The 25,117-nt window shown below is 44.4% G+C and overlaps 1 protein-coding gene across 5 annotated transcripts; it reads right to left on the bottom strand.

Moving 5' to 3' along the window:
• Window positions 1–172: 172 nt before the first annotated feature.
• On the bottom strand, window positions 173–25,117 carry ubap2l (ubiquitin associated protein 2-like). Of its 5 annotated transcripts, none has more exons than XM_070547460.1 (29): window positions 25,018–25,117; window positions 23,666–23,803; window positions 23,386–23,463; window positions 22,763–22,873; window positions 22,212–22,386; window positions 21,965–22,066; window positions 21,804–21,849; window positions 14,927–15,033; window positions 14,646–14,705; window positions 14,501–14,553; window positions 14,285–14,370; window positions 13,973–14,153; window positions 13,669–13,867; window positions 13,272–13,600; window positions 13,029–13,192; window positions 12,833–12,953; window positions 12,615–12,654; window positions 12,334–12,523; window positions 10,480–10,546; window positions 10,031–10,358; window positions 9,741–9,883; window positions 9,605–9,658; window positions 9,446–9,527; window positions 9,073–9,290; window positions 8,878–8,983; window positions 8,030–8,155; window positions 873–940; window positions 591–785; window positions 173–476 (listed from the first exon to the last, which is right to left on the bottom strand). In XM_070547460.1, exons 2-29 carry the CDS (start codon window positions 23,759–23,761, stop codon window positions 381–383), a joined length of 3,621 nt encoding a protein of 1,206 aa, XP_070403561.1. In that variant the 5' UTR covers window positions 23,762–23,803; window positions 25,018–25,117; the 3' UTR covers window positions 173–380. The 5 variants fall into 5 exon arrangements, with proteins under 5 accessions (XP_070403561.1, XP_015829162.3, XP_070403563.1 ...); XM_015973676.3 differs by having other exon boundaries at window positions 9,741–9,829; XM_070547462.1 differs by lacking the exon at window positions 25,018–25,117 and adding an exon at window positions 24,835–24,855.

Raw genomic sequence — 25,117 nt, 5'->3', positions numbered from 1 at the left:
CCTTTGGCCAGAAAAATAAAATAAAAGGAAAATAAAAGAAAAATACAAGAAATGTTCATTCTTTTAGAAAACAGTTCTATGTTACATGTTAAAGATCAAGAATGGTGCAGCGGGGAGTGGGGGGTGGTTATGACGATATAATTTCCCAACACTCAGAATGTCTCCTCTGGATTTTTCTAACCATTTGGATCTCATTTCCAAGCCCCTCCCATCCTGAGTGAACGGCGCTCTCGCTCTGCCCAGCACCTCCTCTCTGGGCTGTGGGAGTGCTGGGCCAAGAGGCTGGAGAGGGAGGAGGCGGCTTGTTTGCAGGAGGAGTGATGAGCCCTCTCCGCCTCTCAGCTCATGGAAACTGAGGGAAGAGGACGGGTCAGGTGATGTTAGTTGGCCCCCCAGTTGTAACTGTTGTATGTCGCCTTGTTGATCTGGGATTTCTGCTGAATGGAGGCGTTTTGGCTGCGTTGTCCTGTTCCGCTCTGAGGAAACACAAACCATCAGTTAGCTCCGCATCAGCATGTTGCTTTCCTACTTCGTTTAAGAGGTGCTTCAGTATTTTGGCCGCGGCAGGCTCCCGTATCTTAATCCACTACCTGTCCGTCCTGCTGCAGGTGGTGGTGTAGAATCTGGGAGTGGGGTTGTTGGTGCGGAGCCAGAATGTGCATGAAGGGGGCCGGAGCGTACCCCGCAGCAGCCGGGGCGTTGATAGGTCCCCCGCTCCCCAGCGCCGATGGGAGGCTAAACGAAGCTGCTGGCGTCCCGGCGTGGAAACCCTGCTTCTCAAACGACTGAAACAAACACAGAAGAAATAAAGTCACATCTTCCCTAATAAGAATCTGCAATCCAACCAAAGCAAAACGCATTCGTGTTGTTACCTGTGTCTTTGTGTAAACAGACCCTGAAATATCCGGTACTCCTGTGTTGCTCGAAGTCACAGAAACTCCTGCAGAGACGAGAGAAAGTTACGTCTAAATCTACCCATTAAGAGCCAAACTAACCATGAGAATCAAACCACTGAATGCTGGGAGACGTCCAGCAGTAAATATCTACGTCCACGCTTAACTCATTCACTCATTTTTTTTTACTGTTTGGGCATCGTAATGAGCCCCTGCGCGGAGAGAACAAACATCTCAGCTCTGAAGCCGATCTTCATCCGCGTACGTCACGTGATCAGGAAGGAGAACATCCATGTGGTTAGATCATTTTGGGCCGTTCCTGTAAAAAAAAAGTGAGTCGCAAACCGGAAAAGCGTCTGCCGATCACAATTCAACAACGGATTACGAAAGAACGGATAACGCTCGAAACGCACGGATTCTTCCTGATGTAAGAGGTGAGTCTCCGCTTTGTTTCGGTTGTTTTGGCGTCGACACCCTAGCGCGCAACGTTCTGTGACTCTTAAAAAAAAACTGTAAAAATGGCGAGAAACTGGCAGCGAATGAGTTCAACAGAACCGCCCTTTAATGAAGACAGCAGAGACACTGAGGAGATGGAAGATAGGATACAGAGGCAGAGGGATGAATCGGTGTGGAGCTTTGTTCCAGTTAACACCAGCTCCTTGTGTGAGACGCAGAACTGATGCACTAAAACAAAAGTGAGGACCGACTTCAGATTTCCAGACTTCTACATTTAAGCCAAAAGTCCCTCATTTCTAATCCAGCTTTTGTTGTTCACCACCCTTTTCTGTTATTTACCCAAGAGAAATGATAAAAATGCACCAAATAAAAATCAGAGCCTTAAGCGATGACCCAGACCGCAAAACACCCCGCTGATCTGCCTTCACTTGACTTATATGTTGAATGAACACTTTCAACAGGCTTAGGTCTGAAAGCAAAGCTTCTACAGCAGTTGCCTGATTATGTGAAGCCTAAGACCCGCTGCTATCGGCTAGCTGACCACCGCTGTTCATCATGTGGACCTGCAAGTTATTTATCTGGTTGACCCTCCTCTGGTCTGCCCTGTCCCTTCTCCTCCAACCTGGGGCAGCTCTGTTCCAGTACACGGCGGCTGATCTCCTCCTGCTACGCGGGCATCTCTCTGTGCCTCCGCCGGTAGCATTACAGCTCCACCCGGAGATCGTCCTTCCTCCCCGCCGGAGATACATCCATCGTGGGTCTCGCCGTAACTTCCAGCTGGATAACTCTCACTCAATCACCTCATACTGGTCCACAACTCGTCATCCTCGCCTCAACACTGGCCGGACTGCGGACCTTCGCTCGCTAGCCAGCCTGGCGAAGACAGCAACCTTCAACCACAACAATACCGTCAACTTCGGCCTCCTGAATGTCCGCTCTCTCACAAACAAGGGTCAGCTCATTCAGGACCTCATCACCGACCATAAACTGGACTTCATCGGGCTCACGGAGACCTGGCAGCAACTTAACGACTTTTCCCAACTTAACGCTTCCGCTCCCCCCGGCTTTGTTTACCTATCCTATCCACGTGGCTCCGGTCGCGGGGGCGGTCTCGCGCTGCTCTATCGCGAGAAGTGGAAGGTGCTGCCTGTCTCCACTCCTGCCTTCAGCTCCATGGAATCTTCTGTTTTTCAAATACCCGGTCCCACTCCTACAGTTATAGCCTTGATCTACCGCCCACCCAAGCCCAATAGTGACTTTTTAAATGACTTCTCCTCATTACTCACCCAGCTCACTACCCTCTCCCCCAATGTCATTCTGCTTGGTGATATAAATATTCATATGGACAACTTGAACCTCCCCCTCACCAGAGACTTCTCCTCCTGCCTCAACAGCTTCGATTTTCAAACATATTCTAATTTTCCCACGCACATTAAAGGTCACTCTCTTGATTTAATCTGCTGCTCTGGTTTAACCCCATCTAACTGTTCTGCTAATGATGTAAATATATCTGATCACTTTTTTCTGTCATTCAACATCCCCCTCTGCTCTTTAAGAACTAAGCCTATCCGTCACATCTCATTCCGCAATATCAAAAACATTAACCCAGACACCCTGTCATCTATTATTAACACTATATCCATCCCTAGTTCTGCTTCTCCTGACCATCTTGTTTCTCATTATAACTCCACACTCCACAATATCTTGGATTCTCTTGCCCCAGTCAAAACTCTGTCCGTCTCCTTTACTAACTCTGCCCCCTGGTTTACCCCTGAACTCCGACAGATGAAAGCCAAAGGACGTCAACTCGAACGCCTCTATAAACGAACTGGTCTTGCAATACACAAAGAAATGCACAAAACTCATCTGCTTCAATACTTGGACTCAATTAAACATACAAAATCTGCTTTCTACTCTGGATTGGTTTCCTCCAATGAAGGCAACTCCAGGACTCTGTTCTCAATAATGCGCAATATTTTTCATCCCCCGGACTCTCTACCCCCCCACCTGTATTCTGCTGACTCATGTAACTCTTTATTAACCTTCTTTATTCAGAAAATTGCTTCCATACACCAGCAATTAATTCCAAGTTCTTCCCCTCCCCCTGAGATTTTTTTCACCCGGCCAGTCATTTTGTTCCTTTCTTCTTCCCACCTCATCCGAAATATCTGATATTATCTGTAAATCCAAGCCCACCACCTGCTCTCTCGACCCCCTCCCTACAGTTTTGGTTAAAACATGTCTCACCTCCCTTCTCCCTCTCATAACCACCATAATTCACTCCTCCCTCTCTACCGGTATTGTTCCCTCACTTTTCAAAACTGCATCTATTACTCCAATATTAAAGAAACCCGGCACCGATCCCAATAATTTCAATAATCTTCGTCCCATCTCAAATCTTCCCTTTCTTTCAAAAATCCTTGAAAAAATAATCTCTGCTCAACTCCATGCTCATCTCACGCTCAATAGCCTCTATGAACCCTTCCAGTCTGGCTTTCGTCCTGGCCACAGTACAGAAACTGCACTCATAAAAATCACCAATGACCTCCTCACTGCTGCCGATACTGGACTGCTCTCCATTCTCATCCTCCTCGACTTGAGTTCAGCCTTTGATACCATCTCTCACACCATCCTCCTCCATAGATTGTCTTCCCTTGGCATTTCTCATACCCCGCTTGATTGGTTCCGTTCATATCTCTCTGGTCGTACTCAGTTTATTCAACTCAAATCCTTCACTTCCCGTCCCTTCCCTGTCACTACTGGCGTCCCCCAAGGCTCTGTTCTCGGTCCACTCCTTTTCATCACTTACCTTCTTCCCCTGGGAAATATTTTCCGTAAATTTGACATCCATTTTCATTGTTACGCGGATGACACCCAGCTCTATGTATCCTCCAAACCCTCCTCTTCACTTCCTCCTTCCTCCCTCACCAATTGTTTATCTGAAATCAAAGACTGGTTCACATCAAACTTTCTCAAACTCAACAGTGATAAAACAGAAATGTTACTTGTCGGCACTAAATCTTTTCTATCCAAAATCCACAGCTTTACACTTCCCGTCGACAACTCCTTAGTTTCCCCCTCCCCTCAGGTCAAGAGTCTGGGTGTCATCCTCGACTCCTCACTATCCTTCCAGTCCCACATAAACAATATTACCCGGTCTGCCTACTTCCATCTACGTAACATTAACCGCCTACGCCCCTCCCTCACTACTCACTCGGTCGCCATTCTTGTCCACAGCCTCATCACTTCCCGTATTGACTACTGCAACGCTCTTCTCTTTGGTCTTCCTCACAAATCCCTCCATAAACTCCAACTTCTCCAGAACTCGGCAGCCCGCATCATTTCCAGAACTCCCTCCTTCCACCACATCACACCTGTTCTTCAGCAGCTCCACTGGCTCCCTGTCACTTCCAGAATCCAATTCAAAATTCTGCTATATACATTCAAAGCCATCCATAACCTAGCTCCACCGTACCTCTCAGACCTCCTTCATCCTTCAACCTCCACCCGTTCCCTCAGGTCCTCCTCCTCCATCCACCTCTCAGTCCCACCTTTCCGTCTGGTCACTATGGGGAGCAGGGCCTTCAGCCGCTCTGCTCCCCAGCTCTGGAACTCACTTCCTCCTGACCTCCGTAACATTGATTCCCTCACTCTCTTTAAAACCAGACTCAAAACTCACCTGTTCCGTCTGGCATTCCAATAATTACTCTCTTTGCTCCAATCTGTCTGTTTGTTTTATGCTGTTTTATCTTTTATTGTTGTGTATTTTATCTCTGTAAAGTGTCCTTGAGTGTTCAGAAAGGCGCTGTTGAAATAAAATGTATTATTATTATTATTAAAAATATCCAGTTGACGATTTGTGTCAGCAGGTGGCAGAGTTGTGCCGTTTGTAGCGGTTGTATCAACTAGTCAACTTCACCGCTATGTACTGACTTTTTATGCCCTCCATCGACTAGTCGCCGTCACGTGATAATGACCGACAAGATGCAGTCCTCGCAAAAGACAGCAGGTGACGAACCCCTGCGCGTCGGGAGGCGACGCGCTGTGCCAGAGCATCGGTATCCGACACCCGCCGTAAAACGGACATTTGACCGAATTGTGACCTTTACCCTCTTGCAATTTAACCTTCCCCTCACCCCTCTCTGCGTCCTGAGCACGGCCGCAGTAACATTATCAAATCAGGTGTCGTCACCTCAAAAACAAATTTATCACGCAATCGTTTATGTCGGCTCATTTCCTTTTATGTTTTCTGTCTTTAATTTGTGCCTGATGCGTTTCGCTGCTGTGGAGCGGGGCGCATCGCCCGTTTTGTCCTCCGGTGATTTCACCCCACTGGTGCGGCTGGTGCGCACTCCACAGATTAAAACTGAAAGACCAAAAGGTGAGTTTAAAGGCACACTAGGCAGTTTTGCTTGCTTTTAGCACCCCCTAGTGTTCGTAATTAATCATTTGCAGTCAAAGCAAAAGCGAAACTCATTTCCCTGCTGTGTGTTTGTCTTTTCAGCACCTTAATCTGCCAGCTGACATGTCTCCTCAGTTTCATTAGTTTGTAGAAGAGTGATTTATCACCAAATAAAACAAATCAGCTGTGTTCACAATCTCAAACATGCAGGAAACATTGCAGCTCCACCGTGTAAATCCACTCCACTGGCAGGGAGAGGCCTGGAACCACTCAAGTTGCAAGTGCTGCATTCTGGCCACAGAGGGCAGTGGGGTTGGAGTGACATTTCATTAACCATGTAAAGGGTCATTTTAGCACATACTGGCTCAAAAAATATGATTTAAATAGATGAAAAAGTATGCCTTTAAAAAAAAAGACGTAATCACACTGGAATCAGTAAAAAAAAAAATAACGTCAGGCGGCTTAAGGACCGGAATCAAAAGAGGCCAACTAAAACTTCTGTCACAGAAAAAAACTAACCACAAAGTTAGCAGCGGTAGCTGGGTGAAAAAAGCCCCAAAATACGGGCGTCTATCAGACAAAACGTTTTCACTGTGAACAAGCAAAAAAAAACAGTTAATGTGTTGTCTACGTGCTGATTCACACTTACACTCTGGTGTATTTGCTACTTTTGGCAGCCGGGCGTACACTGTGCGACTTTTTCACTTTTTTGAGCCGATTTTCCACTCGTGCGAGAATCCACGAGATCGGGGCGAGTTTTGCGCTGAGCGTGGTGTAGTGTACAGGGGGTTACGAGAGGCGATTAACACCACGTGACCAGCTACCGATCAGCAATCGTGAGCTCGCATGGACTTCTGGCGTGTTTGATATTTTGCTCGTCCCTCGTGAGGGTATCGCACTGTTGAAGTGGCGCTGCGAGCAGCCGTGACCCAAAAAGTACCAGAACCGCTCACAGCGCATGCGCAATCATGCATCAACACCGCTCGCCCGCTATTTCCCTAATAACACACGTTGTTTGTTTTTATTCCTACACGGTATTTTTACTCACAAAGATCGTCAAGAAAGCGTGTTTGTCGAGTTCATGTCAAATTAAACTGATCACAAAACACAGATTTACTTTCTTTATTTCATTTTCCTCGTCCAACCCCCATAAATCCCTGTGTGTCCTCCTGCAGCACTCCCGAAGGACAACAGGCAAGACAAGACAAAAAAGTCTCACGTGTTGTGTAAAAACAGCTATTTTTAGCATATTTTTAGGTCCGACGTGTTGCTACCAGACGTACAGTGTGAGCACATGGCTCGTGAGATCTGCCCTGCGAGGAAGTCGTACAGTTTGAGCTGAAGTTGAGTGCTACGAGTGAAAAAGTCGCACAGTGTCCGCCCAGCTTAAGACTAGCCTTGGTGTGTTCACTGCGCTGATGAGACATTGGACTGAACCAACGCACCAGGAAGAAGCGGTGCTGCCAGGACCGATTCACAGCTCAGACACTGTTTTTGTTTATTTGACCTTTAAATCCTTTTAAATGTAAATGTCAGATGTAGCATATCAAACAACACCTCCATAGCTGGGGATTTATGGTTCAGACCGTCAAACGCCTGAAGTGTTGTATGAACATATGAACCCTCATCTCTCACTTTTCCTAACACTAACTGCCATTAAAACTATTCCCATGAGGTCGTTGCTAAGGTCACACACTGGAAAAATCTTCCCCTCAAAAAGAAATGCCATCATGCTATAATAGCCCAAGATCAATAACCTGATTAAAAGAAAGTTTATTATAAAAATAATAACTTGCATTTTTTAACAATAACATTTTAAGACAATTGCCCTCAGTTCAGCTCAGACAAAAATCCACCTTTCACTCATTCTTCTGCAGCCGAGCATCATTTTATTTGTTGTGTTCTACGTTTCTCTGGGAAAAGTGAGACCAGCAGCATGGATGAAGGGAGAATCACAGAAGACAAACGGCACCGGCTACAGTAACTCATAATCAACAACCCAAGCAGCTTTTTTATTACAAATAAATCTGGAAAAAAAAATTAACTTCAAGCTGATGATGAGTTACTCTCAGAAGAAACCAGGGAACAGGAAGACATGAAAAAGCTTGTATAAGAGGCAGGATGCTCATGTAGAGATGGTTGGTCCCACAGGCACAGCTCACCAGCAACAAAACAGCAGAGGGGGTGGAGGGGTCGGGGGTGACACGAGGAGGGAGACTGAAGGAACAGGGTTGATTTCTCTCTCTTTTGTCTTATTTTGGTACGAGGCGGCACTCACCGACTCCAGGCCCGGTGACGGAGCTGGCTGGCTTGTTTTGAGCAGAAGCAGCGGCGGCCACGGCAGTGCCGTATCCGCCCTTACAGAAATCCCCACTCCCTGAAGCCTGGCCCACATCCTCATAGCCTGCAACAGTCAGACACACAGCCACAGCCCACAGCGTTAGACACACCAGGCAGGGGGATGGGGGCAGACCTGCCTCAGGTAGCATTTGCAAATGGCAGATTCGACCAAAAGCACAGATGGTGCAGCATTTATCTGGACTTTGACACAAACTTTAAAGTCGACGTGGCAAAGCCTGTTGGTCCAGTCGGACCGGCATCATTTGCAAATACTGTATGACCCAAGTCTGGGGAGGGGGAGGGGGGGCAAGCGGGAGTGTGTGTGTGGAGAGAGGGTGAGTGTGAGTTGGGTAAGGGCAGAAAGCAGCAGATGGTGCAGCTTTGAACAAACAAGTGTTGCGCATGTTGTGGAGATCCAGTGACACGGGAACACGGAAAACTTCCAACGGAAAAACTAAATTTTGATTCATGGATCAGATTTTGAGAAAAACCCACAAGAGAAACAATTCATGGAAAAGAGAACATGGAGTGGATATGGGAAGATGATGAAGATGATGTAAGTTGTGTTAAAGATGAAGACGAACACCACTTCCTAAAATAAGGAAAGCAGGCCACACAAATAAGGAGGAAGTAATAATCTAATCCCTCTGCTCTCATTTCTTCTGTGTTTTTGTGTCTTGGTTCAAACACTTGTGACGGGTTCTCTCACGAGCAAACTTTTTAACGTTGTCAGTCACAAACGCTGCAGCTCTATTATAAAATATTCTCCAGTAGGAAAAGGCATACCAGTGCCGTATCCATGGGAACTGTAGCCACTCGCCTGCTGGAAGGGTGTGGCCGATGCGTTCACGCCAACATTCACACCGTGCTGTTTCGAAGAGGTAGGAGCCACCTGAGCGGAGGCAGAACCGGGACACGGGAACGTCAGGAAGGGGGGGGGTAAAAACTTGTGTTAGCAGCGAAGCAAACTGGTCTCCTCACCGGGAACACGGCAGGTCCGTACTGGAAGGTGTTGGGCAGGCCCGGCATGCCAGTGTAATACGGCAGACTCGTGTAGCTGTAGCCGGGCGGCAGCCCCGGGTTGAGGAAGGGCTGCTGGGTGGTGTGGTGCGTCTGGGTCTGATTCTGTTGCGTCTGAGCTAACGTGGTGGCCGGAGCAGGCGACGACGCATCGCCTCGCCCGAACTTTGACAAGTCACCTAAAAACACAGCAAAGGAGGGAAAATACTCAAAGCGAGGCGAAGAAGATAATCTTTTGCGGATAAAACTATGTTTAGCACGACGCCGAAACACGGTCAGACTCACGAAAACTCAGACGTGACATAAGAGCCACCACGACCCAATATGGACTCACCAGAGTAGGGGTTGCCGGGCAGACCGCCCTCTCTGCCCGTCAGTGCCGTCGTGGGAGTTGCAAATGGAATGCTGTAATAATCCTGGAAAACAATACAAGTAAAATAAGGGTCACGTGTAAAACTTGTCATTTCTGTGTGTTTGGCAGAAGAAAACTCACCAACGGGATCCTCGTCTGCAGCATCTGTAGGTCATCATAACCGTACATCTGAGGCTGTGGCGGAAATAAAAGAAACAAATGTCAGACAACTGAAAATTAAAACCACGACTTTCAACCACCTGGGTGTGAAACTCACGGGGTAGGCGTGCAGTAGTCCAGGAGCCATGATGTATGGGTTGGGCAGTAGGGGGGGCACTCCAGGTGGCAGGTTTGGAGGTGCTTTCCCTGAACAGACGAAGCCAAACGAGTCTTTAAATAACTGATTACAGTTTTCTTTAGCTATAAAACACAGAAATTTACATTCAGGTTACTAATCAACCTTATTTTTTTTTACATGAAATGTTTCCTGTAGGGACTTAATAACAAAACTGAAGTTAATCAGGAGCCAGATGATGCTCCAGGAGATCTGTGGGTACCAGGCCCAACCTGAGGATACTGCAGAGCTGCGTGATGAAGATGAAGGCGCCGACGAGGGAATGGTGGAGGAGGTTGCAGAGACTGAAACAGCGACGGGCGCTGCTGATGGGGCCACCATGGAGGCAGGGTTGAGCCCCATAGCCAGGCTGCTGACAGGCCCCTGACCAGAAGGGGTCGACACCGTAACGGGGCCCACTGAGGGGGCCTGAGGGGCCCCTAGTGAAACCTGAGCAGCAGCCATGGAAGAAGAGGAGGAAGGAACCGATGAAGGTGGAACGGCTGAGACGGAGGAAGGGAAGGAGGAATGCAGACTCATGTCACCGTCTACACTAGGATGCTGCAGAAATAAAAAAGATCGATGAGATTAAACGTCCATTAAAGGAACTTAACGAGTCCATCTAAAACCACAGGAACACGAGCAGCTCCTGCGTCCTGGTGCAAACACTAACGAGGCTCACCAGTAAGCCCGAGTTAGACGTCCGCACCGACGGTGGAGCGAGGTTGTTCTGCTGGGAAGGATGTGAGCTGTGGAAGAAAGACAGACGTCACGATTAGATTCCTATAGCTGAAAAATAATCCTACTACTAGTACTACAAGAACTACGGCAACAACTTCTGCAACTATTAAAGGCAGACAAGGCAGTTTGAGCTTGCTTTTAGCACCCCCTAGTGTCAGTTTGTATAACCAAAGAGTATCTCCTCAGTGCGTTTGCCTTTTTAACACCTTAATCTAACAGCTGAAATATCTCCCAGCCTTCATTAATGTCTACAGCAGTGATTCATCACTAAATTAAACAAAGCAGCTGCGTTCATGATTTAAAACAAGCTGGAACCAGACTGCAGCACCAGGTATGTCAGCTTTTTTCTACAAAACACCTGTAGAGCACCTGCATCTGTAAAGGTAGGAGGAGAAAGCAGATCACACCGAGACTGAAAGAGTCTGCAAAACCAGACGTTTGCAACCACAGACGCTCATCCAGTGTGATAAATATACTATTGTGGCATTTTTGCTGTCCGTAGACCATTTCTTGGTTTCTCAATGTCCGTTGGCTTAGCTGAGTTGCTGCAGTGAACAGGGGTGTCATTTATCAAACATTGCGTAGAATCCTTACTCAAACCGCTCAGCAAAAAAAATGTACTTACACCAAGTAGGTCTGTGATCTATCAAACATGGAGTACGCACAGCTGCACGCAGTCTCCGCTTCATAAATCTGAGACTAACGAGAATCCCAAAGTTTGCGTGGAAAGTTGCTTACGCAGTTTTCCGACCCCCTTTTGTGCGTAAGCAAGCTTGATGAGACCCCAGAGCAGGGTCAGTTTGTTTTAAGGTGGCGCATCAGCGCTGAATGCAGCACTACCTTTTCCACCTCGTTAAATGCCCAGTTTGCACACATTACATGTGTTTATTACACTCCCTTTGCTGTTCAATTAAAAATACATCCAAATTACAGACATTTTCTCTCTCTTGAAGTGACAAGTATGCTGTGTTAGCCAACAGCTACATGTAATGGTGCGTAAATTCCCGGACTACCTTAAATTGTGGGACTTTCTGGTGTTATTGTCTGTGAAACGAAGAACACTGATGTAGAAGAACTTGTTGCATTTAAAACTAAGCCATTGTTTTTCTGTTGGAAAATCTGTTTCCCAGGTTATTTAAAAAGTAATGTTTGTTTTATATGGATAAATCCAACTTTTCCCACCAATTGCGATTTTCTGAAAATCACATGATCAGAGCATCCCCAGTCATTTTATTCTGGCTCAAGAAAATTCTTTTAAAAATATGAAAAATACTACTACAACAACTTTTACTACAACTATAACAACTACTATTATTACAACAGGAACAACAATGTCAATGTCTACTACTATACTACTACTACTACTACAAAAACAACAGCAACAACCACACCTACCACCAACACCAAAACAACTTCTACTACAACAACTAAGTAATACTACTACAACTTTTACTACTACTACAAAAAACAAGAACAATCCCAAATACTGCCACCACCACAATGACTTCTACTACAAAAATAACAACTACAACCACTGCCACAACTCCTACTATAACAACAACAATTACCATTACTACCACCACCACCATTAAAATAACTTCTACTACAACAACTATTAATACTTCTACTACAAAAAACAAGAGCAAGAACAATAACCTCTACTACCTCTACCACCACCACCATCACAAGTACTACAACAACTATTACAAGTACTACTTTTACAACAGCAACAACTACTACTACTACCACCACTACTACTACTGAATCACAGGTTATATAATTCAAAACATCCTACTTGTTGTGCTGAGGAGGAGGGATGGAGTTCGGGGGCAGGTCTTCATTGTGCCCAAGAGCACTGAGGGCCGCCTGATTGGATGTGGTCATTAAGGAGGCGGGGCCTGAGCTGCTGTCTGCTAAAGTGCCCATGCTGGAGACGGATGATGGTGTGACTGAATCAGAAGCAGACTTCACAGGTCCTGCTGAGCCTGATCAAACAAACAAAAATAATTATTAAGAACTTATCTAGAATAATTTTAGTATTCATTTCAAAATAAGGGGCAGAAAAAAGACATTTACCTTCCACATTCTGAGCTGCTTGTATTGAGCTGAAGCCATTCTGAAAAATAATTTTGAAGATGAGCCGACAGGTTACTATGGAAACAGGTCATTAACCTAAAAACTATATTTAAATGTGGTTTTATCTAATCAGAGGTTAAGAGTGTTCACTGGTAGCCAATCGAAGAGAAGGCGTTGTCTACAGCCATGATAAATATTTAATATTATAAATGACTCACCTTGGACTGCATGTCCTTCTGAGGAGACGATGAGACCGAGGGCGGGTACCGACGTGTTTGAGACACTCTCTGGTCATACATTTCCATTTGGTTTGAGTTAGAGAGAGCCGGGGTTGACTCGCTGTAAATATCAGGACTGTTTGTGACACGAACTGTACCCTTTTGTATGAAACGCCGATTTGAGGACTTCACCAACCTGCTGGGACTTGTGTACAAGCTGTTCTGAACTTGGCTGCCTGGCGTGGTGGTGGCAGGGGTGGATTCGTACTCTGGTTCTGACCCAAACTGCAATGCCCCAAACTGAAGGTTGAGGCCAGAGATGTCCGTGGAGCCGGGCATCTCGACCGCCATCGCCGGAATCTGAGAAACAAAGAAGTATCGAGAGTTTTCTCTAGAAAAGCCACGTTTGCTTTGGGTTAAAAAGCTGTCTGAATGTTACCTTTGTCATAATGGAGGTTCTCTTCTTCTGCTGTTTGATTTTGTGATGCTGTAGAGGCAGTGGACTCGAACCCGGGTTGTCTGAGGAGCTTGGGGAGACTTGCTGACCTAGAGAAGGGACGGCTGTCATTTTGGGAAGGGAGGATGCGGGCGGCGGCACCGCGTGGGGCGAGGACGTGGTTTGTTGCGGTAAGGAAGAAGACGAGGAAGGAGGCAGCCCTTTGTCCTGCAGGAAAACATCCAACATGGAGGTGGTTGAGGAGGGAGCCTGGTACGGCTGTCGCTTTGTAAAGGGAGAGTGGATCCCAGACTCCGGCTGAGTCTTCATTTCTGAAGGGGAAAAAGAGGTTAAGCTGATGTGCTGTGCAAAAATAAATAAATAAAAATGATCAAATCACCATATTGTCCCAGTGATGTTGCACTTGTGTCCCAGGATGGAGCAGCAGTATTGGAAGGTCCAGTCTGGGAGTGCTGTGCAGCCAGCTGAGCCAGCGCCTGGGCGGTTTTATACTGCTCCAGGAACTGAGAACCAGTGGTCCCTGTGCTCGCTCCTTTAGGCTCTCCGACATCTCCAAATCCTTTGCTCAGCATGCTGACCTGCAGTGTTGGTAAATAATAAAAGACAAAAGAGGCGACACGTGTGCTACGATGAAAATCCGCCATCATTTAAACACATTGTTTTTTTTTTTTTAGGAGTCTCACCATGTTGTGCTGGGAATAAGGAGGGTTGGAGGATGTTTGGGAAAGTGGGACTCCCTGTTTGGAGTTACTAAAGACCAGAGACTGAGACAGAGAGGGGGGTTGGGTGGCCTCCATGGGGGTGTTCTCTGTCTCTGAGGAGGACGTAGGTGGGGTCTTTCCAAGCAGCACCGCAAGGTCAATCCTGCAGATGGGAAGAATTTACATCTTTTAGATTCAAATATTCCAGAGCAGAAAGTTCCTAAATTCATCTGTTGACTATTTAATTTGTTCATTTGAAACCAAACACCTTAAGTAAGGCACAGCCTGACCCACCTCTGTCCTTTGGTGATTGTAACATTCTCTTGAGGCATCGGAATCGACGCCACGCTGGAAGCAGTGAAAATCTTGGTTTCTGACAGCTGCAGAAGAAAAACAAGACAAAAATCAAAGAGCATACACAAAAATCCAACACTAAAGAAGAGCCTAGGGTTTTATTTCCATCTTTCCACCAGAATATATTCTTTAGAATTTCTCAGAAACTAAACTCACATCCTCGTTCCAGTCCTCGGTACCCCACTCCTCCTGGGCAGACCTCCAGGCACCTGGGAGTCAAAAACAAACAGTAAGGTCCTGATTTCAGAGAAGGAGCTTCAAAAAGAATAAAGAATAATAAAAAAGACTTGAAGCAGCATACCGGAAGCGGAGTCAAACTTAGGGGGATTATTTGTTCCTTCGCCTGGAGAATACTCCAAGCCTAAATCAAACAGATTGAGAACAAAAGAGTTGTATTAACATAACATAATAAATCTGGAGTTTGTGTTTGTTAACAGCGAGCATCCCTCAGAAAGAAAACTTCCAATCTGGGTTTAAAAAGCAAAACTCAGTAACTTAATCCCATTTTTAATTTTTTCAGCATCAAGCATTTAATGATGAACAGATGCTGAATCAAGATTAGAAAATAATAAACGAACGTACCGGCCCCCTCCTCCGGCTCGACGTTCCCTGTGTTGTTCCAGGCGCTGCCTCCTCCGTAGCCTTCTTCCGTTTGGGCTGGTTCTGCATAATCAGCAGGGTTGAATGTTCTGGGTAGAACAGAAAATAAGCTTTTTTCTATCTCCAATTTTGAGCAAACTTTCTGATGAAACTCACCCCCACAAAAAAATAAATAATATATATATATCAACATTAAGATAATAAATTTACCAAAAAAGTAAGAAAAAAATGGTCAAAAGTGATCAAAAAGTAGCAGAGAGAAGTTTTAATTTTAGAGTTTGAACAGTTTGTTTTCAAGATGCCACGAGAAAAGCCAGGACAAGAGCTTAACCTGCTGAGTTTAAAAAGCAGCTCCTGTCTTCAGCGGTCATGCACAAAATAAGCAGCAAGGACTTCTGGGAGAGATATTTCTAGTTCACGTGTCACCAGTCTCTGACCAATCAGCTGACTGCTGTGTTCCAGCTGGACGTTAGAAACCTCAGACTTCCTGTCGGCCTCTCTTTACGAGAGAAACAACAAAAATATACATGTTTTAATTTTTTTTCGGAACTGCGCTGCTCTGGGTGGCTGCATGTTGGAGTAGCTCTGTTGAATATATATAAGTTTTGCCTTTTCTTGGACATTTTTTCTTCCAGTTTCTCAAGAAAAACTGTATTTTTTTGGACACTTTACTTTTCTGTTTCTGGTTGTAGAGATTTAAACTACACACTGGAATCAACTCTGTTGCTATTCAGTTGGAGATTCCAAAAAATGACCAATCAGACTAACACATGAGGCTTAGATCATGTATAAATTAGGGCTGTAGCGAAGCCTCGACGAAGTCGACGGCTCGATTCTAAAAATTTGTCGACGTCAGATCCGGAAGTCGACGCACCGCGCCCACTTGTTGCATCCCCAGGAGTTTGTAAATAGAGGAGGAATTTGCCTGTTTTTCCTCTAGTTCACCCTCTTCTCCACCTTCACTAACATCTCCGCCAAATACCGAAGACCCGGAACAACGTCCGTCCACTACTAGATTATTTTCCTGTTTTGCCCCTTCATCTCCCGGCAACGGACAACAACTTCTGGGGTCAGATGCGCTGCTTCGTGTCAATCGCAGATGTAGAAAATCACCGGGAGCGCTTCTCCCTTCATTAAGGAGCTTCTTTCAGACATGAGGAGAGCTGTTTTGGTGGTAGCAGTCTCTCCTCCATGCTGGTCTGTTTGCTGCTGGGTGTTTTTGGTTTATTTAAACTTAGTAACTTGAACTTAATGTTGGTAAAGCTACTGTTAGCATCTTTCTGGTTTTTGTTAATTGTGCAATAGAAAAATAATCATTAGATTAATTTTCTAAATAGTCATTAGAATAGTCGACTATTCGATAAAATAATCGTCAGAATAATCGTTTTAAAAATAATCGTTTACCCCCAGCCCTAGTATAAATATCCCCGATACTTATGCATCAATCTAAGTTCATACAACAACCTGTTTGATCTAATTTTAATCCAAGGATTAAGGTTTAATTTAGATAATTAAATTTATAGCAAAAGTTATTTTGAATCAGAAGCTAGGAATCTTTGCTTTCAAATAAGCAGAAATATTGTACCTTTTCTGTGTTTCGCTTCGATAATGAGGCAAGTTTAAAAATGAAGAAATTTATTTCTAACAATGTTAAACTTAAAGATTTGAAACGACAATTCACGGATGACAATTTAATAACAATTTTTAACAGCTTTGATATTAAACTTGTTTTAAAGGCAAACCTGTGGCTGGATGGAAGCTAAATGAAAATACGAGTTTGAATGCGTGAATGGAATTATTAGAAGGTTTCTTTCAGAGAGTTGGAAGCGTTCTGGATGGAAATGATGTTTTGCGGCGACCCGAGTCTTTAGAGAGAACAGCATCAAATGTCATCTGTCGATTAGTGTCTACCTCACCCAGTTTCCGGAGACCCCCTTTCGGATCCGAGATGTCAGGTGGAGATTATTTCCTCCGGGCACGAGGATGGTAGAAGGACCTCTATGCGACCAAATCAGTCCTGGGTTGTCTCCGTGGGTCACACGACTGATGAACTATTGGCGTCTCAAAGTCCGTAACTCTAAAGGAGTTTTTCGTCTTAACTCAGAAATCAATGACTCTGGGTAGAGGCTTCGTTATCTGGTTACAGTTGTGTTTATTATTAGCTATTCTTGTCGGCGTGACAGAACAGCAGGTGGAGGTTTTAGGAATGGCCGTTCCCTTCCTCCGTGGTGTTGGTTCAAGAACTGACTCGAAGCTGGTGATGGTTAGTTTTGCCAAGCTCTCAGGACACACCCACTCTCAAGAAGAAAGCTTTGGTCATGCGTCAAAAACATGTGTTGCAGTTATCGTTTATCTGGACTCTGTGTTAGATGGATAAGGTGAACTGACCTTCTTTGCTGAACACATCTTTTACCGTCATCAACCATAATCATAATTAATTGTTATACCCAAAGCATAAATTCATTTCATGTAATTAAAATACCTTTATATTGAACCAAGTGATCATATATGATGATTTTCATAAACAGTAATAAAATCAATGAGTTTTATTAATTATTATCTAATTATTATCATCGTGACTTGAAGTGTCCTCCTCCTGGGATGGAGCAGCAGCAGATATGAATATGATCTTGAGCGGACATCATGGCTCCTTGTTTAATCTGTGGATTTAAAAGTACTGGTTGACCCAGCTGGGTAGATGTGCCCTTTGCCACAAATTAGAGGACCTTCGGTGACGCTACATGGTGCTGTGAAGCTTGGAGGATTTTTACTACATTTTTTTTAAGCTTTTTTCACTTTTTGCGCATTTGTTATGATGCGTAACCATGGAAACAAGCTGTTTACAATCGGGAGCAGCTGATTAACATTGGAAAGGCTGAAATAATACCTCAACTGAAGCCACAAATCCCAAATGAGCTAAAACGCAACAAGCGTGGGTGCAGAGCGGGGGCAAAACGGAGACAGAGAAAGGAAATTCAAAGCATCTCTTCTGTCGATCATAATGGGCAATGTGAGATCATTGGCCAACAAGATGGAGGAACTCCAAGCCCTTTCAAGGACTCAGCCAGAGTTTCGGCAGTTTCGGAACCACTGGAGGAGATAATGATTGATTGATAATGCAGAGAAGGATTCTCCAGAGAATCAAGAAAATTATGGACAATCCTGAGCATTCTCTTCACAAGACTGTCCGACAACAGAAGAGTGTCTTCAGTCAGAGGCTTCTTCAGTTTCGCTGCAACACTGACCGCTACTGGAGATCCTTCCTGCCAACAGCCGTTGTAATATACAATAACTCTTTGATGACTTGATATATTATTATTATTCTGAGCTACTACAGCAATCAATTTCCCTCTGGAATTAATAAAGTATTTTTGAATTGAAGAAAACCTTATTTTAACCACAACCTGATGCGTGCATAAGCTAACTGCTCTGATCTCACTGCTCCATCTCCAACACTGATCCTTTTTACCAACATGCTGAATTCTGACCGACTTTATCAGCATTTCCCTGACCAACACGCTACACGCACTACACAGCTTAGTGAAAGCAGGAACCTGTATGCTGCTGGAATATTTTGCATTAGTTGTAATAAAGTGATTGATGATATGCAATAAAAAACAAGGTGGTACGTAAGTTGTTTAAGAACGTTCCTGGTGTTAGACTGTAGGAGGTTATTTACAGTGCAGAGTGCTGCAGCACAATCAAGCAATCTACTAAAAGTGACAGGTGGGTTTTAGTTGTTTCCACTACAGCCAGTAAGCAACAAAGCTGCAGCAAATAAACCAGCATAATGAGCTGAAAACGCAAAGCTTCTGTTCGATTTCATGTCCATGAACGGGGCGGTTAACTGTGGTTGGACATCATTCTGGGAAAACTGTGGATCACCGGGCGGATAGCAGCGCAAACATAACACCCATATGTCCCACATTCATCCCGGTTAAAACCACACGTGTACCGTTAGTGCAGCTGCACTCATCAAGCTTTTACAAAGAGAATATTTTGGCCCTTCTGAAGTGTGACTTTGTGTGAAAGTTATAAATAACCACCATCCTACCTGTTGTGGACAGCTTCCTTTATAGCCTTCGTCTAGAGCAGGGGTAGGAAACTGCAGTCCTACAGAGCTGCTATCCAGCACGTTTTAAAGGTTTCCCTGCTTCAACACACCTGATTTTAATCAGCTGGTGATTAAGAGACTTCTACAGAACCAGATGAGCTGCTGAACAGGTGAACCAACTGTGCTGAAGCAGGGAAACAAGTAAGACATGCTGGATAGTGGCTATAAAGGAACAGGGTTCTCTGCCGCTGGTCTAGAGGAAGTTTACATCCCACATGAGTGATAAGCTAAAGGCCAGTCCATTTTCAGTGCTCTTGACTGATCCAGGATCTGGTTTTCTCCTGGTTTAAAAGCATTACGGCATTGGCAACGAGCACCAGCGGGGGCCTGCAGGAGCCTGGTGCTTGAGCAGACGGAGCAGCATATTTGTTTATTTTCTTATTATATATTTATAGCTGCAGTCGTGTGTTGCTTAGACTTATTTTCTGTCCCCCACTCTGCACCGTTGGTACGTGAGAGACAGAAGTGGATTCACTCGCTTCCTGCACCAACAAAACGGGATTTACCATAATTACACTATGTGGTCTTAAAAGTGCAACTTCTCTTCTAAAAAAATATATATCATTAAATCTTTTCCAATAGCACAAACATTTGCAAAGTTACGGTAAACCAAAGTAAGCGTGTGAAATACATTGGCATTTGGTGTTATAGCGTTAAAACGTCCAGGCCTCTAACAAAATGCTGGAAAACCTCTGAATGCTTGTTTAATGTTGATAAATCCATTTGAAACAATTATAACTTTTAGTTTTTATCCTTGCATTATTAGAGTAATTTTTTTAAACAAGCTTTATTTGTTTTTGTCGCAAATACAGAATCAAACTAACAAACATGCATCAAATATACACATGGACAGACATCAGCTCATTAACCGACAAGAGGCACGTTTTTTTAATTTTTTCATTATTAGAGTAATCGCTTTCAATGTTTTGATGGTATGATGTCATTTCCCGTCACGTTTGTTAACAATACTGTACGTCGTGATTATTGAAGAAAAATCCTTAATCGAACTGAAATCGTAATTCAATCTTTTCTTAAAACTGTTCAGAGATGTTATCTCCGATCTTCGAAATTTCAAAACAGTTTTAACTTCCCACAACAGCAAACTCCACAAAACGCTTTTATTACGTGAAATTTTAGGGTTACTCGCGAGAAATATGACTACTACGACTATGGAACACAAAACTGATATACTCAGACTAGCAGTTAGCCCATCAGTCCTGTAGATGTGGGCTTGGGTTGTGTAAAGGTAGGAATCTGGCGATACGATATGAGAAACTAAAAACGAGACATTTGTAATATTTAAGACCTCAGGCCAGACGCTTCAGAGTCACGTCCAGACTTATCGCGAGATCTTGTCCATTTGTGAGAATGAAGGCAGTAAACACTGCGGCCACCTAGCAGTCGGAGTGTTTCAATTGCACCACACAAAAAAATACAGTAAATATTTGCACGTAAACTCTTAAAAAAAAAAAACTAATCAATATATTGCTTTTAAACATTGGTTCAGTATCTTTACATCCATTACTGCAATACCTCAGTGTATCAATACTTTTCATCCTGTTTGGGGAGCCGTCTCATCGTGACCATTTTCTACTTTTACACATAAACACAACAAATCGGTCAAAATATCCCCTTAAAGACACACGTTCTATATGCTACACACACAACTGTGGCTGTAATAAATGTCTACATGCGTTCTCTTACATCGGTTAACAAACTGCCTGGGAAGAAAAAGAGAAACAACCACACAGCTTTATCTGGCTTAAACAGTCTGATAATTATCAAAAACTAATCTCTTATCAGTGATGACCTCTAGCAAACACTTTCATTGTGAAGGGAACATTTTAGCCAGGTTTAGTAGATGATTGAGGCATGATTTGAGAAAACAACACTAATGACACACAAAAAGGAGTTGTGTGAAGGGACTTTGGGAGATTAGATAACATGAAAACACGTCCGTTAACCTTGAGTGCAGCAGCACGTGGGAAGCACTCCACTAGAGTTTGGGATAGAAAAGTCCAACTCATCGTTAATAAAAATGACAAATTATACAATAGTTTTGCACGGCGAAGCTCGTGTATTCCACGTGATGTCATTGTTACTGTTTGCAGAAGCACTTTAGCAAATCTTTGAATCTTATAAGAGCTTTCGGCTCCATCTCGATTCTCCTCAGCAGCCGACATTCATCACAGCGCTCCTACCAACTCTTTGTCTTAAGGAGGAAAATTAGATCCCTTCCTCTGAGCAGGAAGCCACACCACGTCAATAATCAAGAGCCACAGAGGTTCCCTTCAGCAGACCCTGACAGGTTCTAAGATCTGAGTGCGCTTTACTCTGAAGCTGCTCATAAAAACAACGGACTGCATCAGGAATGCCATCACAGAACAACGGCTCGTCTGTTGTGACACTCGGCTGCCAGCTTAAGATGCTAAATCATCAACCGACTCACTCATGCAGACAGACACCGAGGCGTGAACGCACAGTGAAACTGAGACAGAGATCACACAAAACAGATGGATTGATGCCGCAGCAGAGAGACTAGTCAACGACCCGAGTTTCACTAAAACGAGCCGTTTGGACGCTGCTCAGCCCACGCTGTTCCATCTCACTGGATAAAGTATGTCCTCCCTCCTTTTGGATTAAAGCTAAACAATGGATTTGGGTCCTGCTCTCTGGTGACCATGGCAACAGGTAAAAGTGGAACAAAAGGACCTATGGATTTAGGCGACACAGGTGTTCCCTTACCCCATGCCCTGCGCTGAAAACCTGCCTCCTCTCCGTCCGGAAACTCCTGTGGATAAAATTAGAGCTCCGGTCACTTTTAGTCCAACTTATTGTTGATTCTTGCAAAAAATGTAAAAAAGCATCACCTCACAGACAAACTGGGAGTAAAAACGAACCCTTACCGACAGCTCCCCGTCCTCTGCCTCGGCCCCTTCGACCCCGCTCCGCCCCTCTTCCAGCTATCCCGGCTTTGCCTCCATCCAAGCCGTTCTCCTGACCACGAACTTCGGGTAGAAAGAGCAAAAACAAAAAACCTTCACATTAAAATTCTGCAAACCTCAGAAAAATAAACTCCTTAGAAAAGAATCAAAGATTTAATAGGAAAACTGACTAAACTACATTTGGCACAAACAGACAGTAACGGCTCACACTCTCGTCCCCTGCTTGCTCCGCGACCCCTGCGCGAAGCTCCACCTCGGCGACGTGCTGCATCTTTCTCTCCTCCTTTCTCTCTGTTCTCCTTGCCTTCTTCTCCGGTTTCTGCCTGGCTGGTCTCCTTTTGACCCGACACCCCTTTCTTCTTACCCACCATTTCCCAGGAGTCCTTTAAGAAGAGAAACACAGCGTCAAACTAGCATTTCCACCTGTGGCATCATGGGATACCGTTGTGAACGGACGTTTACACAGGAAAGCGGAGTATAAAACATGCTCGATTTGTTGCAGATGGCACATAAAACTTTGTAAGAGCCGACTGTGGCTGTAAAAAAACCTCCAACAAAAAAATAATTTCATTTGTTACAATTTATTTCTGAGAAAATAACGTAGGTTTTTTTTATATTTACACAATACTTTTCTTGTATTAATACCATGTTGTAGTCACTAAAGAGACAGGACTAGATTAGCTTGACTTAAAGGAGTTTTTCACGCCTCACTAGCACAGATTTCTCCACAATCTACCCCGAGACAAAGCATTTACTCACAGTGTCTGGGCTACCCTCCAGCAACACATTAATGGCTCTGTTGACGTCCCCGTTGCAATCATGCAGCGCGATCATAGACTCATCCTGGTCCTTTCCAGTGATGTCAATCAGCTGCAAGAGGAGGGGCGAACTATGAGACGCTAAGGTGACCCCAGGAGTGCTTTTCTGCTTTTGAATTTATACTAAAACATGCTCAGAACTATGGAAACGAGCAAAACAATGCATCAAATAAAAAAAGTCAATAGATGAGTCAAACACTGAAATAGGGTACCGAAAGTTAAAAATTTTCACATTATGCCAATAATAAGCTAAAATTCCCCCAAAAAATGAACCCTCCAATCAGAAACTGTCTCTACAATCAAACTTTCTGTATAATTTACTAAAACAAAAGTATTGCTTCTCAATGAAAAGGTCAGCTAGCAGCCATGGAGGATTAAAGCTGCCAGCCTGACTTCTTTGAGCATGTTGTGACACAACTTCCTGCTGAATAAATAAATCTCTCCCTGTAGCGGAATAGTTAGTCAAGCGTATAACTCAAGTCATAAAAGCCACTCAAGTGTTTGGTTTATTATCCAAAGGTATGAGAATAAAAATAAGTCCTAATGAGGTCCGTGTCTGCTCACCTGTTTAACCTTTTCTTCAAAATCTGCATCGTTGTGGTCTGAAATCATCTGCGCGAGTCTTATCTGCTCTGCGGTGGCCTGCGAGAAGAGGGAAACATCCAGTATTTGCATCTACTGCAAGTTTATTAATATCTGCCTTATTTATTTCTAGATAAACTTGTTTTATTAGTCAAGCGATGAGTCCCAAATGTTGGGATGCGTTTGCATAACAAAGCGAGGGCTTATCAGAAAAGGCCGGATTAATCTATTGGTGTAAATCGTGAACGCGTGGAGCAGGTACCTGAGGCCTCTGCTTGTGCTGTGTCTGGCTCTGTGTCTGGCCTTGTGTCTGCTCCCAGCTGCCCCGGACTCGGTTCCCGCCCATGGACGTCATCATTTACAGTATATACAAATAACAGTATTTACAAAGAAATAACACCTGCAGGAGAGAAGAACGAGATGAGAGGGATAGTTATGACCTACTTGAACATTTGTATGACTGTTATATTTAATTAGTACTTCCTCAGTAGGATGTTTATTGCTTTATGTTGAAGATGGAAGCAGTGGTTCACAGGAAAATGTCATTTTGGTTCCTTTGTATGACCTGGATTAGTCAGATGATGCAGCTCCATTAAAAGCTTACGAGACTATAAGTTATTTACCTCTCAGAACATGACGTAACATTTCTGCATCTAAAAAAACCTAGGTGATGTTCAGCAAGCCCACCCATCAAATAAATATGATCACAGAGCCTTTCAAACACAAACAAGGCTGTGTTTATATCAGATCTGACGGGCTGGACACAAGCACAAGATCAGTCACGTACAACTTGGTTAATAACAAACTGTTATTCCTGCTAATGTTAAGTGAGAACTTAATCTTGTACAGGTTACGTAAAACCTCAGCCTTGACTAGCTTAAAAACAAACGCAGGCCCTGTCGAACATTTCCCGGTTCTGCTAGCCAGCCGCATGGTCAATAAGCAGGCCACTGGCTAATCCTTAAAGGAAAACATCCAGCTCTGAAGCCTCTTGGTGGGCTTCCGCTTCTCTGGGCTTCACCTCATGGCGACAACGAGGCTAACTTTAACAGCTAGCCAGCTAACTCGGTGCGGAAACCTGGCTGCGTACGCAGCTGTTAGCTGACTTAGCTTAGTAGACAACATGTTAATTAGCTCACCAAACAGTGACATGCTGGGGAGTTTTAACACTCGAAGGGGTAAAACTACAGAACGCCCATAACGGTCGGCAAACACAAGCTGGATGCTAACAACTAGTAGCGAAATAACGTCGTTCCGAACAACTGAGCAACTTTAGCTACGTTAGCAAATTAGCAGCTCGTACATTGCAACACTCTAAGCCAGGGTGGGCCCGGTATCATCTGTTTCTGGGAGTGTCGACCTGGATAACACCGAGGCTGGGGGCAGGCCTGCAGGCCGCTAGAATGAAAATAAATAGCAGGCGATACTGACCAGAAAACCCGGCTCAATATCGCAGAGCCACACAACTGGCCGACAAGAGCCGTTGGCGACTTTCTATTTTGGATTTAAGACAATATATAAACCCGAAACTTAATGTGGTTGCAACTATTTCAGGAAAATTATGATTAAAAAAGAGCCGACTCGCTCACACAATAAACGAGACGCTGAATTTACCTGTTTCCTTTCCACTCTGACACCACGGAGAACTGCGTCACGTGGTTTTGGAGAGCGCTTCGAGGAAACCGGACCCGCACCACGTGACCCGCTCTGATAT

Source organism: Nothobranchius furzeri, chromosome 19, assembly GCF_043380555.1.
Source record: "Nothobranchius furzeri strain GRZ-AD chromosome 19, NfurGRZ-RIMD1, whole genome shotgun sequence".
NCBI classification, from domain to species: Eukaryota; Metazoa; Chordata; class Actinopteri; order Cyprinodontiformes; family Nothobranchiidae; genus Nothobranchius; species Nothobranchius furzeri.
This window is presented reverse-complemented; position numbering and strand designations above follow the sequence as displayed.

Bases quoted from the DNA above. Each gene is read 5' to 3' on its own strand.
- ubap2l (XM_070547460.1), bottom strand. From the start codon at position 23,761: ATGATGACGTCCATGGGCGGGAACCGAGTCCGGGGCAGCTGGGAGCAG. The intron at 13,193-13,271 runs GTAACATTCAGA...TTTGTTTCTCAG, and splicing joins GAACCTCCATTATGACAAAG to ATTCCGGCGATGGCGGTCGA. The intron at 8,156-8,877 runs GTATGCCTTTTC...TGACTGTTGCAG, and splicing joins TTCCCATGGATACGGCACTG to GCTATGAGGATGTGGGCCAG.